This window comes from Macrobrachium nipponense, chromosome 3 (assembly GCF_015104395.2).
Source record: "Macrobrachium nipponense isolate FS-2020 chromosome 3, ASM1510439v2, whole genome shotgun sequence".
NCBI classification, from domain to species: Eukaryota; Metazoa; Arthropoda; class Malacostraca; order Decapoda; family Palaemonidae; genus Macrobrachium; species Macrobrachium nipponense.
The window spans coordinates 52,325,940-52,340,678 of NC_087202.1; the positions used below are offsets into that span (position 1 = coordinate 52,325,940).

General features: G+C 39.6%; 1 protein-coding gene across 7 annotated transcripts in view; it reads left to right on the forward strand.

The window, feature by feature from the left end:
• The window catches only part of LOC135221777 (pleckstrin homology domain-containing family F member 2-like), a 117,883-nt gene that overhangs the window by 32,746 nt on the left and 70,398 nt on the right, over window positions 1-14,739 (forward strand). For all 7 annotated transcript variants that reach the window (XM_064259611.1, XM_064259607.1, XM_064259612.1 and 4 more), the window contains exons 3-4: window positions 9,115-9,178; window positions 13,339-13,464. In XM_064259611.1, the coding sequence (XP_064115681.1) occupies window positions 9,115-9,178; window positions 13,339-13,464 (190 nt within the window). The remainder of the gene's footprint in view (window positions 1-9,114; window positions 9,179-13,338; window positions 13,465-14,739) is intronic.

The window sequence follows — 14,739 nt, forward strand, 5'->3', positions numbered from 1 at the left end:
CCTATCTATAATCTATAGCTCTATTTTGTTTAGTACTATAGATGCAAATCCTTCCTTCTCTGTAGCAAGGGAAGAAAGGGACTGGCTATTGACAAGCCAGTTGGTTATTCTTAGCTTCATAGTCTCCGACAATTTTGATTCATCCAAACCTTTCAAAATTTTGGATATTACATTCCTGTAATTCAAAATGGCCAGAAGTCTGACGATTGAACATCTCACTTGTTCAATAGATCTGAGGTACGGTCACCTTCTTTTGCTCTTGTATGGTCAGGAAGTGAGTAGCCAGGTGAGCCGAACTACCAGTCAGTTCAGGGGTTTATTGAGAATCCTCCCTCCTCAAGCAAATTTCCCATTTATAAAGACCTAGAGTTTGTCATAATATATAAACCTGAGGTCTGTACATAAGGACCTACCTCTCACCACCCCTCATTCTTTTACTTGGGCCAAAAGATAAACTGGGTAGAATTGAGTGCAGGCCGACTATGAGTGGTACTTCTGCCCCTACCATCAGTAACTGTTACCATAACCACCTTGCAAAAGTTTAACTGCCCTATTCCCAGCTCGCTGAAAGCTATTCTCTTTCCCACATGTAAAGACCTCAGGTTTGTATTTTAGGAAAAATACAAATTACTTTAAAATTTGTCATGTTCAAGGAATGCATGTTTTGTCTGCTTCCCATGTTAGTAATCGGGTAGGTCCTCTGCTGTTTCTCTTTTATCTGTTTCTCCAATAAGCTTCCTATCAATTCAAGGCATTAGATTTGATAGGTTGGAGTCATTTTCTATGTTCACTTGGCATAAGTTTCACAGAATACAGGCAGTCCCCGGTTATCGGCGAACTCTGGTGCTTATGCCGTGATTTATGGTGCAATAAGGGTGCTTATGGCTCCAATAACTGGTTATGGCGCCATAAATCGCCGCGTTTCGGTTAATGGTGGTTTTCGCTTTTTAGCACACCCCCAGGAACGGAACCCCGCTGATAACTGGAGACTGCCTGTATTATGGTTTTTTGTTTTTTTGTGTTTTCTGCACTACCCTCCCAAGGGTCTTGTTAAAGGTTGCTGGCTGGCTAATGACATTTTTCACATAAGTGACTTACCAAACAATTACACTAGCTGTACGCTTTCTTACCCTGGCAGTCGAAAATTCAAATTCCTGTTGGCGGTAGCAGCGCTGCCATCGTCTGTGTAGGTGATACAGATTCTGCCCACTTTCGGGAATACCTGGTACTGCTGAGCTGTAGACTTCAATTTGTTTTCTGCCAGCCACGTGGTAACACCGGTGGTTTGTTGTTGTAGTCAACTTGCGTCGCCATTGTGGATTTTTTCTTTTTGGTGATGTACAATTTCTTGGTTGGCTTTTTTGCTTCATCAGTTAGCTGCCTAGTTATTAAAAAGTATGAAGATGTCTGATGCTAGTTCTTCTTCAGTTAGGTTTTGCAGAAGTGGCTGCAAATCTAGATTAGCTAAACTATGTTACGATCCGCACTCCAAAATGTGTTAATGTAGGGGTCAGTGCTGTAGCAAGGAATTAACTTGTGATGAGTGCCGTAGTTTAGATGAACAAGGTTGGAAGACTTTTCAAGCCCATTTGGATAAAATGGACAAAGATAGGAGAAGGAAACAGCGCTTAGAGCGTGTAGTAAAACTAGAGTAGAGACAACTTCTGTGCCGTTAGAGGCGAGCAAACCGTCACTATCTTCTCCACTTTTATCTAATATTTCACTTTTTGATAGTCCTCCAACTTCAGTACCAATTACTCCAGACCAGGTATCCCATGTTTCCAATCCCAACACCATTTCCATGTTAGAGGTGCGTTCGTAAAGAGTCAAGCGATAAGGCCAGTGTTAGGCCAAGTGTCAGTGTCATTGTCGTGTCCAAGGAGGCGGCTGTCCATTCCCCCTGTTCTCCTAGACGAAGGTCACTGTCATACTCCCCAGCTCCTGGGAGAAGGCATACCGGAGGTCGAAGGGAGACTGGGGGAGTTTCCCCACAGTCAGTAGCCGACTCCGTCGACGTAGTCGACTCGCGAGTGCCCAAAAAACGCTGCTGGAATGGCGTAGATATCAATGACGCGCAGTTGTTGTCTGACTCGGAAGTGCAGTCGCCTGTGTCGAGGCAAAAAGTGTGGAGTGATTTAGTGTCGCGTCCTTTGAAGAGACAGCCCAGCGTACGAGAGGGACGTTGCCGCCTGTTAAGAGCGCTCGCTCGCTTGCGAGTCCGACTCGCCTCGTTGTGTATCAGTAGGAGTTTCGACTCGTTCGCCTCATTCGTCTGGAGTTGTTTCAACTCGTTCGCCTCTTTCGCCTCGAGCTGCTTCGACTCATACGCTCATGTGCGTTACAGTGCTCGCGCGCTTGCGAGTCTGACTCCTCGTTGTGTATCGGTAGGAGTTTCGACTCGTTCGCCTCATTTGTCTCGCGCTGTTTCGACTCGTTCGCCTCTTTTGTCTCGAGCTGCTTCGACTCATACGCCCACGTGTGTTACAGTGCTCGCGCGCTTGCGAGGCTGACTCGCCTCGTTGTGTATTGGTAGGAGTTTCGACTTGTTCGCCTCATTCGCCTCAAGCTGTTTCGACTCGTTCGCCTCATTCGCCTTGAACTGCTTCGACTCGTTCGCCTCATACGTCACGTGTGGTTTCGACTCCCAGTCGTTCGTTTTCAAAGAAGAACCGTACCACAGCCTCGACTCCTGTCCAGATTTTCGGGGAGGATCGTCAGTCCTCTTCGGATAGCGTATCTTCGGACAGAGTCAGACATTCAGGTGCATTACATTCGCACACTTGTGAGACTGACTCGCATCGTTGGATTCGTTGTGTACAGTGGTACCGTTTTTTCTACATAAAGGCAAATGAAGATTTTCATTATTCAGTGCCGTAGCCTGTGGTCAGAAAAGCCATGAGGAGTTGCCAGATGTCACCAGAAAGCCACACTTAGACTAAATTTCTCAAACGACAACCCTGGTTGTGTGTCGATAGGAATTTCGACTCGTTCGCCTCATTCGTCCCGAGTTGTTTCGACTTGTTCGCCTCATTCACCTCGATCTGCTTCGACTCGTTTGCCTCATTCGCCTCGAGCTGCTTCGACTCGTTCGTGTCATACGTCTCAAGCTGCTTCGACTCGTTCGCCTCATACGTCTCGTGTTGTTTCGACTCCCAGTCGTTTGTTTTCAAAGAAGAGCCATACAACAGCCACGACTTCGTCTTCGCCTAAGGATGATGCGAAGGCCAAACCCTTGCTAGAGGATTCCGCTTTGGGTTCCTTTAAATATCAACTTCAAGAATTGATGGTCTTTTTGAAGATGAGGAGCCAGACGGAAGAGGAAGACGGGGGTATCGGCCGTCCTGTTGGAAGAGGAACTCAAGACCAAGATTTGAAGCCCTCTTCTGCTTATTCTAGTCTGTTAAGGTTCCTGTTGCAGACGTACACGGACTTTGCTTTTTGAATCAGCTTCACCTTATTCCCCTCCGTCGATGTTTGTTAAGGATAGCAGATCAACGCCTTCGGGATTACCGAACCAGTCCTCGAAGAAAGCACTGAAAGAAGAGAAGAGTGGCTTGCTAAGAAGAGGGAGTCAGGCAAGGCTTCGTTCGCCTTCCCTCAGTCAAAATTACAAATAAAAACTACAGGTTTTATGTGACAGGAGAAGGTCCTTCTTTGGGAGTTTTCTGCCTCCTCCTAAGGAGACTTCTCCGGCCTTGTGGACTCTCACTTACTCTGCCCGCTGTGGTCGACGAACTCAATGGTTCAAATTGGGGATCGTTGAGCCACCCTAAACTACATCCAATTCCATGCCACTTCTTCATGCTTGGAATCTTGGAGGAACTAAAGACGAATGTCGAGGCCTCTATGCTTGGAAACTGATGTAACTTCTTGGTGTCCCTCAGAAATAACAAATTCCTCAATTTCTGTTATAGATGTTTCAGAAGAAGAGATGCTAGGTCTTCTGCACCATGACCTAAAACTTTCCATTGGGACTGGTAGAGCTCGGCAGAAGAGCTTCTTCTGCAGCTAGCAATAGCTTCTGACGCCCTTCGTGGAAACCCTTTTGCTCGGACCAGGTTCCTGACAGTCTGAATCCTGTCAGGACCAGAGCAGACAACCTTTGTGGTATCGGGTGTAATGGGGTTATCTGAGAAGCAATGGATTTTCTGGAAGTAGTGTGGTAAATCTACCAGCAGATTGAGGAGGTCCAGGAACTGCTCTTTCCTGGGGCAGAATGGCACTACTAGGGTCATTGTCACATTCTGGTGTGATTGAAGCTTGTTTTAAGATTTCTCTTATCTTTCCGAAGGGATGAAAAGCGCAATCATCCAGTCCTGCCCAATCTAGCAGCATCGCAGCTGTTCTCCACGGTAGTGGTTCTGGAATAGGAGAACAGGAAGGGGAAGGCGATTGTCCCTCAATGTGGCGAACAGGTCTACTGATGGTCTTCCCCAAAGCTTCCAGAGGTCCTGACACACTCTTGTTCAGAGTCTTTACTGTTGGTAACACCTGATTTACCCGACTCAGTTCGTCTGCAATCACGTTCATTCTCCCTTATGCAATCTTGGAAGAAGGGTGATCCTCTTCTCATTCATCCAGGTGAGGAGATCTTCGGCTATCTTGCTGAGAGAGAACGAGTGGGTCCCTCCCTGCTTCTGCACATATGACTATGCTGTGGTGTTGGCCGAGTAGTCTGCTATGTTTCCTCTGGTGACTAAAGGTCGAACGCTTGTACTCCTAAAAGGATGGCCTTCAATTCCTTCCCATTGATGTGCAAAGTCTTTCTCATTCTGTCCACAGACCTGATACTCTCTTGGCTCCTAGGAGGGCTCCCCATCCGCTGGCTGAGGCATCTGAGAAGAACTGCAGGTCGGGGTTTGACACGACTAGGGAAATTCCTTCTTTTAATCTTTCCCTCGAAAGCCACCAACGAAGATCCACCATTATCATTCCATCAGGGGAAAAACTAGTGAGTCCGACTGTGTCTTCCGGGACCAATTTGTTTTCAAGAAGAACTGAAGCGGCCTCATGTGTAGGCGTCCTGACTTAACAAACTCTCCAGTGAAGCCAGGGTCCTGACTAGGCTCATCCATTTGAGAGCTGAGCAGGATGGGCGAACCAGAAACTGTTGGACTGGCGACAGGCAGGATTCTCTTTTCTTCAGGGAGAGAAAAACCCGAAAAGCTAGAGAATCATCCTTAATAGAGAATCCTCTGAGTAGGAATCAATTGGGACTTCTCAGTGGTTATTAAGATACCCAATTGTTGTGTCAAAGTAAGCGTCTTCTCCAAGTCCTTCACACACGGACGACTGGATCCGGCTCTCAGGAGCCAGTCGTCTAAGTAAAAGGCTGTATTGATCCTCATCAAGGGCAGCCATTTTCCCAGAGGAGCGAGAATCCGAGTAAATACTTGAGGTGTGTGGCAGACCGAAGCAGAGGGCTCTGGACTGGAAGACTCCTCTTGAAGACGAATCTCAGGAACTTTCTAGAGTTCTGATGAATGGCAATCTTCAATTTTCTGGCTAACGCTGTAATTGTCCAATCCAGAAAACTGAAGACTTTTATCACCTTGTATAATTTCTTCACCAGGTGTCAGTAGCAGAAATGGTGTTGGGAGAGGAAGCATAGGGGGACCCGGTGTTTACCCTCTACTGTCTCCTCGCCTTGAGTTTGAGGTGTTTTGCGTTTATGGGAAGCCTGGGGATACATGTACCTGAAGTACCCACCAGTTCTTATATCTGGTTAAGGGTATCATATAGTTTTTAGTGTAGGTGATGGTGTTGTGTAGTGTTGTCTGGTCTTTTCGCCCAGGGCAAGGGCAAACTATTATTGTTTTTGTCAATCATCGGTGAACTTCCATGATTGCAAAAATCCCACCATTAGTAGGGACGACCCTGGCCTTTACTGTCACGTCTCCTACATGTGATGAGAGCGCCAACTAGAGGCAGTATCTACCTGTAGCTGCTCTCTCACAAGATAAGGTACTGCAGACATTATATATAATGTGAGCACGTGACTTGTTTTTTGTTCATGAAGCTGTCCGGGTAATGTGGAGTCAGCTAGTGTAATTGTTTGGTAAGTCACTTATGTGAAAATGATATTTTAATGATAAAATAAGGTTTCACATATACTTACCAACAATTACTTAATCAAAGCCCTCCCTCCTACCCAAATATGGACGTTGCAGCTCAACGAATTGATGTCTAAAGCTCAGCAGTACCAGGTATTCCTGAAAGTGGGCGGGATCTGTATCACCTACACAGACAATTGCAGTGCTGCTACCGCCGCCAGGAATTTAAATTTTCGACTGCCAGGGTAAGAAAGCGTACAGCTAGTACGTATAATTGTTTGGTAAGTATATGTGAAAGCTTATTTTATCATTAAAATATAATTTTTCAGGACAGGGCTTGACATTTATACCACTTGATAAGGTGACTTGGGACATCTCCAAACCACAGATGATTTTTGCCTTTGACCTTCGGTTTTATGTCGGTGCGGTTTATCCCAAAAATAACCATTTTTCAAATTCTATCTCCTTCTTTGATACGTAATATTAAGACCTGGGAATACTACTACCATATTTAGACCTGATGTAGACCTCTAATCAAATGAAGTTTTTTTTATTCTAAAAGTAATTTTTATGTTAGATATGAATTTTTTCATTTTGATGAAAAAATAAACCCAAAAATTAGGAAAAATTTAAGAAAAAAATTAAACAAAAACTAGAAAAAGGGCTACATTTGATTATTTTGTAATGTCTTTCTAAGTTGTAAACCAGATTTCAATGCTATAGCTTTAAAACTATGGGAGAAGATAGAATTTGAAGGTCAATAAGTATAGTTTTGAGTTACGGGCATTCAAAGTGTTCTTTGTATTCTTACAAAGATAATGTTAATAAATCATGATTTTTATGAATTTTATATTCCTTCTTGGGTATTAATAAACTCGCACGTGTACTCTTTCATGTTTCTGCTTGCACTGAAGGGTGTAAAGCTCAGTATTCCCATCTTGTGATTTGTGGAATCTCTACAGATGCCATTGCTCACAATTTGTTTGATAATAATTATCAAAATTTATGATAACAGAAGAAATACTGCATTTTCTTGTACGAATCAATGTTTTTGGCTTATTGAGTTACTTTTACTAATTACCCTGTGACTATGAAAGTAAGAGGAACTTTGACGAAATATTTTGTACATACGTATTCTTTATTGCCATACGAAGCACCATGAATTTTTTCATGAACTTGCGTTTTTCGCCCTATATTGGCTGGCCGTTGCCCTTAATAAGTTTTGGTTTTTACCACAAGGTGAAAGAAGGGTCAACACCCCACTTTTATGTTGCCTTGTCCTTGGCATGTTGTCACACCTTGATCAGTAAAGTAACGAAAGAGTAGATGGTGTTGGAGGGAAATATCGTAGGTTACTAAAACAAAAATTCTTAACACTATTTGTAAAACTAACTTAAAGCTAATAAAGTTAATGTCCTTAACCTCTAGGAGGTAAAAAATAAATAAATAAAAACAACAATACATTACAATTCAAACAAATATAAAAAGAACTTCAGTTTACTAAAAAAATATCAAATACATTATAAGTTTTAAAAACTTAACAACTAACACTCATCACACACTCTTACACATAACAACAACCCTAATGCTAAACATATATATTTATTTACCAAGGCAATAGAGGGTCCCCAGTTATTGGGGGGGGATTAATTTCTGACAGCTTCATAATAAACAAAAATTGCTGATAGTAACAGAAAATCAGCAATTTTCAGGGCTTATCGGTGCTGATAACTGAATTTTGGTGCCAATAACCAGTTAATGGGCCGTCTGTTAGGTTGTACCGGTGCCGAAAATCACCAATTAGCAGCACTCTTTTGGCGCTAGACGTACACCATAAAACCTGATCGCTGATAACCATGGACTGCCTGTATTTTAAATCACAAATTCCACAGTTACTTGGGTTTATACAGGTGGTGTTCAAGTTGCGATAATTCATCTTATGATAATCTGATTTTACGGTGGGGTTAGCAATTAATACTGATACGACAATATTTGTTATATATTTTTAAATTTCACTCGTAATGGGTGCATGCAGCTGCATACCTACAATCGAAGTGAGAGAGACCAAATTACAAAAGCCTAACTTTATTCCATCTTCTAGTTAAATAAACTAAAAAAAACAGCAAAAGGAAATGGTGAAAGTATTGTTTTAATGTTATACTCGTTGTGTAAATGTGCACAGCCGTGAACAACCGAACGAGAAACATTTCACTGAGTACAACCGAATTGGATAACAACATGCATTTGGCTTGTATTTCAACCATCTTACGATAGTAGTAAACAATTACCGTAGATATGTTATAAATGACGTTATGTAGAATAGGGCTGATATATTTTTATGTAATAGGTTTGTTTGCTATAGATCAAAGACTAGCAGGGAAACATATTGTCAAATTTAAACCAAGTTGTAGCTGAAGCTGAGAACACTTTTTGAGCTGCTAATGACTATTTATATTTAAATGTAAAGAGGGAACCATGTTTAAAGTAAATACTTTTTATGCTTTTGATGGTCATTCCCTCAGATTGTAGTAGTTGTATTATTTTACTTAAGTGTTTTTTTTTTTTTTTTTTTTTGCTAATTTAACCATAAAATAATTTCAAATACACTTTGTCAGTGCATAAAGGACATTTGTAGCTCGAATGATTTATATGAATCACGGCGATGTGATAAATATTCATAACCTAATGTAGATATACAATAATGATACTTAGAGAATGCCTAATGCAGAGGAGTATATACATATAAAGTATGGTTGTGTGATAGTATTTAATTTTGTAGTGAATGTTAAAACCTTTTGAAACACCTTTTAAACTAGATACTTGGATGTGTATTGCTAGTTTTGTTGGATTATTATTTTTGAGCTAAAGGTTTGTTTGTAATTCCTTTTACTTCAAGTGCTTGTATTTGTCAATTTTAATTTTAGTTTTTATTTAAATGGTAATTTTGTATAAAGTAAAGAAGAATAAATAGGAATTAATTCTTTTTGTAAATCCATTTCGTCTTCAATTGATAACTTTACTGAGACAGACCTCTTAGTGTTGTATTTTTTTTGTCTTGCAGTACAATAAGCAACACATAATACCACTGGAAGAAGTGCAACTCTCATCATTAGAGGATGATGGGCGTAAGTATAACTGTCAAAAACCATTAGTTATAAGATTTTGTTTTTATTAGAAGGCCAGACAATGATTTTTTGTAGTTGGCATAGATTTCAGGGACTCACTCGCTGACCAGTCTTGCAGTTGAGAAAGAGACTATACTACTACTACTACTACTACTACTACTACTACTACTACTACTACTACTACTACTCTACTACTACTACTACTACTACTACTACTACTACTACAGGGTGTATGGGTAAATGCAGATAGCCACTTTACAAATTACAAAATGGCAAGAAGTCATAATCTCTTTGTCTGACCCCTTGAAGAACATTTTTCCTCACAGTTTCTGTATAGAAGGTAGTTGTGGCACTTGGAAGCTAGTGTACACCTGTAAACAAGATCTCCTGTTAACACTCGTGGAACAGTCTTGGGCATCACCAAGGATCCTGGAGTGGTTGTTAGTGCAGCTTATGAGGAATCACCACTGGCCCCTCTACTTAGTGGTTCAGAGGAAGAAGAGCATGTTTGTTATTTCAAAACCAACAACCAAACTTGGAGATGGGGTTAAAGACAACTTTCTGGTAGAAGTGAACAAGAGAGCCAAGTCTATGCTTCCTCATGCCAAACAATTGTCTAGTTTCCTACTGGCAGTTGAAGACTTGGAATTAACGGACAACTCCTGTGTATCCTCTTCTACTTACTTTTAGAGTGATGTGTCATTAACCTTTTTCAAGTACGATGAAAATCTTCATGTTGAAGGTTTTTCTGGCTCCTGTTTCCCCAAACCAGTGATCTTGACCCCTCTCTCTACATCTCTGGCAGTATCAACATCCTCTGCTTCCCATAGTAGGTCAACATTTCCTCTCTCACTATTTAAGAAGCCAGTTTCACACTGCTAAGAAAAGAATTTCCATGGTCATCTGTTCATGGTGAGCCCACTGAAGATCTTTTGTCTAGTTTCTAGTTTCCTCCTGGCGGATGAAGACTTGTAATTGACATGCAACTCCTTTCTATCCTCTTCTACTCACTTTTTGAGTGATGTGGTAGTATAAATTCTCGTTCTCTGTGTCTGAAAACTGTAGAAGTTACTTTCTGGCACTCCTAAAAGACCTTGCAAGAGAACAGAACCGTAGCAAAAAATCTAAGGCTGAAGACTGGTATCAATGGAGGGCAAAATTTATATAAAACTCTAGAGATTTAGTTTAACTGAACTATATTTACATTATATTACGTGAGTAAGCAATTTACACCTTAAGGTTAACATAGACTTGAATGGGTCCAGAAATTAAATGGAAGGCAGTTAATTGCAGGTCAACCGGGACACGTGGCTGGGAAATAATCCAGGCACAAGAATAAAGTTTGCACACAGTGGGTTGCTGAATAGTCCTAGTGCCGCTTCCAAGGGATTCCAAATTTCCTCTCACAACTAGGCAAGATATTTGCATCTGCGAAGAGAAAGTATTCTAGGTTCAGTACTAAGGCAATAGACACACACAAGGAACATTAAACACTATTCTCTCTTATTATTTCACATCAAAGTTCACTCGATAGACACACGAGGAACATTAAACACTATTCTCTCTTATTATTTCACATCAAAGTTCACTCACAGGGATATAGAATGACTGGGAGCTTATACAGGAAGGGATACTGTATTGTTTAATTAACTAGGGGATGTTTAACATGAAACAACAACGTTACTTCCTGATGTAGCAGATGCTTGTCTAGGTGAGAACATCACAGATTCAATATCACTATTAGCATCACAAGGGGAATTATTTACAGCATTGATGGTAGCAATGGTGAACTGTGTTACATTAACCTAAAATAGGGAATGCGATGCTGAGCCAAAAGGGGGAAAGTCACCTTGGAAAGAATGAAACGGAAGTATAGACGAGGCAAAAACTGGTAACTGACTGCACTCGAAATTACTCCATTACAATACCTGGATGTCCATGGTCTTGTTTTCTTCCGAATTGCTAATCAGGGGCAAGCACTAAGTAAATGAACATGTGGGGGTCCCCAGATGGAAGGAAGAGCGAGGGGGGGAGAGGAGTGAAGTTCTTGGCAGATGGCGATGTTCTAAGAAAGATCGTCGTTTGTCTCCTGGCTTTATAACCTCGCTCACAGCTCTTTTCCCACATGTCCTGCATAAGGTTGTCCACTTTCTCCTTCCTGAATTACAGGGTCCTGCTGCATTCCTGCAGGGATTTATTTCAAAGGCAGCCAATTGGAAAGGGAACATAGGCTGGTGAGGAGGGGCAACTGAAAGAATGTTCAAATATCTTTCTAGAATTAGTTATTTAGCCTTGATTCTTGCATAAATTGTGAACATCTCTCCATTCTAGAGGACATTCAAGCCTTAGACTGGTTGTAATTGCCAAGCCAAGCCGGAAACAAGGACAAATGACTATTTGAACAACCATACCTTCCATACCCCTTTGAGTAGACTCGTGACATAAAATAAAAATATAAAACTGCGGATAATAACCTTCACATTTGAGTGCTTACTTTACAGGCAGAGAATCTAAAATTATTTATTTCTTGAACATTGATCAAATCAAGAAAATTAAAGAACAGAGTGTGACATGGCTAAAGTGACTGGTAACTAATCATTTGTTATAGCAAAAAAAAAAAAAAAAGTTCATTACTCTCAAAATGCAGTGTCACTCTAGAAAACTGTTAAATATGAACAGCAATTAATTATCAGATGATCTTAATTTACAAGGTTAATAGTATGCTTAATTCTATCCTGCATAATACTGTCAGCTTATTGTTTAAGGCAATGCATACTGTTAATTAACCCTGATAGGGCGATATGACCCGTTTGTAGGGGCGTTAATATCCCTACAATTTCATTAAATAATTTTGCCTAGTGCCTTACATCTACGCATATGATCAATTTTCCCATTGGGTAAATTATTACAGTCGCTAAACAGTACGTATATGAATTTTCTCCTTGGAGAATGATAGTGTAAGTCAACTGGGATAGAATCAAGAAAGAGTAATTCTCCTTAGAGAGAAAACAAAATTACACAAGTATAGATCTCATCAAGAGACATTGAAAATTACACAAAATTTAGACTAGGGAGGAATATTAAACCAACCCATTAAATCAAAACAATGTATAAATGAGCCATGCTTTAAAATATACATCCTTAGTAGGCTAAGCTAAGTTTATAGCATTTTTGCTGGGTAAAATTATTCCTAGTCTCATGGAATGCCGAGTGCCTAGAATAGGGCACTGTCCCAATTGTGTCACTTTATGACAATCCTATGAGCAACATTACCTTTCAGTATCCTTTTGAAATTGTATTGGTAGTGTAATCACAGTAGTAATAACTTTAAGGATAACATAATATTCATTTTTCACTAAAAATTCATTATTATTTTAGTAGTAAATGATAGGTTAGAATTATCATACATTATCGTATTGTCAGGGGTTTGTGGCAGCGATGAAACATAACTAAAACAATGTTTTCCTTTTAGGCAATGTGTTAAGGAAAAACATGATATGAAGTCAGCTTTGTTATTTTGTTTATTTTGAATTTTTAAGGATTCAGCAAGTAAAACAGCATTTGTAATGCCATCATCCTTACATAACCAATTTTTCATAAGATACATGTTGTTACCAAAACTTTCTTATACACAGATGGTTTTGTAATTTAACAGTTCTCTCAGGCTCTACTACCCTTGACCGGGTTTATTCATTAAATCTGAAGTCCGTTGATTCCGGTCCGTTAAAATGAGGTCTTACTGTATATATGCCATATACTACAAGAGCTGGGGTGTTTGATTTTGGAAAACCATTAGTCTGTAAGAGAGATATGTAGTAGTAATGGCTTTGTGCAGCAAAAAATTAATTTCAAACTGCTACGAGGGTCAAAAACCCTGGGGCTTGTGCGTTTTTGTTGCTTGCTTCAGTGTTTTTGATTCTCTTCAATAAATGTAATGACTTTACATCTTGTAATTTTTCTCTGATCTATTCCTTGTAAGTGTGTGTGTTAGGTATGAGACTGTCTTCAGTTTAATCAACAAGCATTTGCAAAACAACATTAATTTAGTTGTTTCAAATAGTTACCAAGTTTCATAATACCAAGAAAATCTTGGTTTTTTTTTTATCATACTTGTCCTTTGACCCAAAGAGGTCTTATGCCATTAAAAATTATTTTTGCAGAATTCAGAAATGGTTGGCTGATAAAGACCCCAACAAAATCCTTTGCTGTCTATGCGGCAACAGCAACGGAGAAAGCGGAATGGATGGCACACATAAATAAATGTGTTACAGACTTACTTCGTAAAAGTAAGTTATGTTTTCTGTTTGAAAGTAACTTTTTTGTTCCATTTTTTATTATTTTATGTACTTAGAAATGTGATGCTCAGTAGTCTTGTTTTCTCTCTTGGCTCACCTCTGATTTTGCTGTCCAACCAAATAAAGTTTTGTTCCAAAATTTTCATATGATTTAATGATGATTGTATCAAGTCATCCCAATTGAGCATTTGAAAATTAAGACTGATCTGGTTGAACTGTAAGAGTAAAAGTTTAAATATATTTATACCAAATGCTGTTAGTTTTTAACATCTCATAGTTATGTACAGTATGTAACATTCTTGATCATGGCTTTGACACAGCAGGGAAGAGAAAATATGAAAAAGCATTATTATCATGTGTGTAATAATGATATAATTTTGCCCTGAAATTGTTATTATGATATTGAGATAAAAGGCAGTCAAATCTTTAACCATTCAGTTTGAGTATGTGGTCTTTATATGGAAATCTTGAATTTGTGGTTAAAAAATAAATGCATTCAGGATGCATTTTCAGTTTGCTAGTTTGTCTGGAGTCTTCATTACTTCTGCAGTTAATTGATTACTTTCTTATGGTTTGTCATAGTGTTAAATGAAGGTTCACCTAGTTGAGTATGCAAAAATGAAATCTCGGGTACAAACTTATCATGTATGTCCTTGTCGTAGTTGTGGTTGGAGGAGAGCCTTTGAAACTAAAAAAATTTTTAGGTCTGAAATGCTTAGTCATTGGTTTAATATGTAGTAATCATATTTAGGTTTGACCTTCATTATTATTTTTCATGCTTATCCTGTAATTGAGAGTAAATATTCACTTACTTCGCATGATGAATCTTTATAAATAATTAATTGTAGCCTGTTGGGTTTTGATGAATGATTTAATTGTAGCCTGTTAAGAAGTTAATTTTAGAACGCAGTTTTTTTAAAATATTATGGCATGTAATATAACATCTTGTAGCTAAGTAATGTAGGTCATCACATAATGAAATGTGAATTGCTCCTACACCTATAAAAACCCTGGTCTTTACATATGGGATTAATTTTCAGCAAGCTGGAGTTCCACCCATTAAACTTTTGCAAGGTGGTTATGGTAACAGTTACTGAAGGTAGGGGCAGAAGTACCGCCCACCTAGTCGAAGTGCACTAAAATCTACAGTTTACTTTTGGCCTCAGTCTTGACGAGGTGCGCGTTCCTTCTCTGTCCAGCCATTCGGCTTCCTCGTCAGTGTTTGAATATTTTTGTTGATACTTTGCGTATATATTGAAATATTTC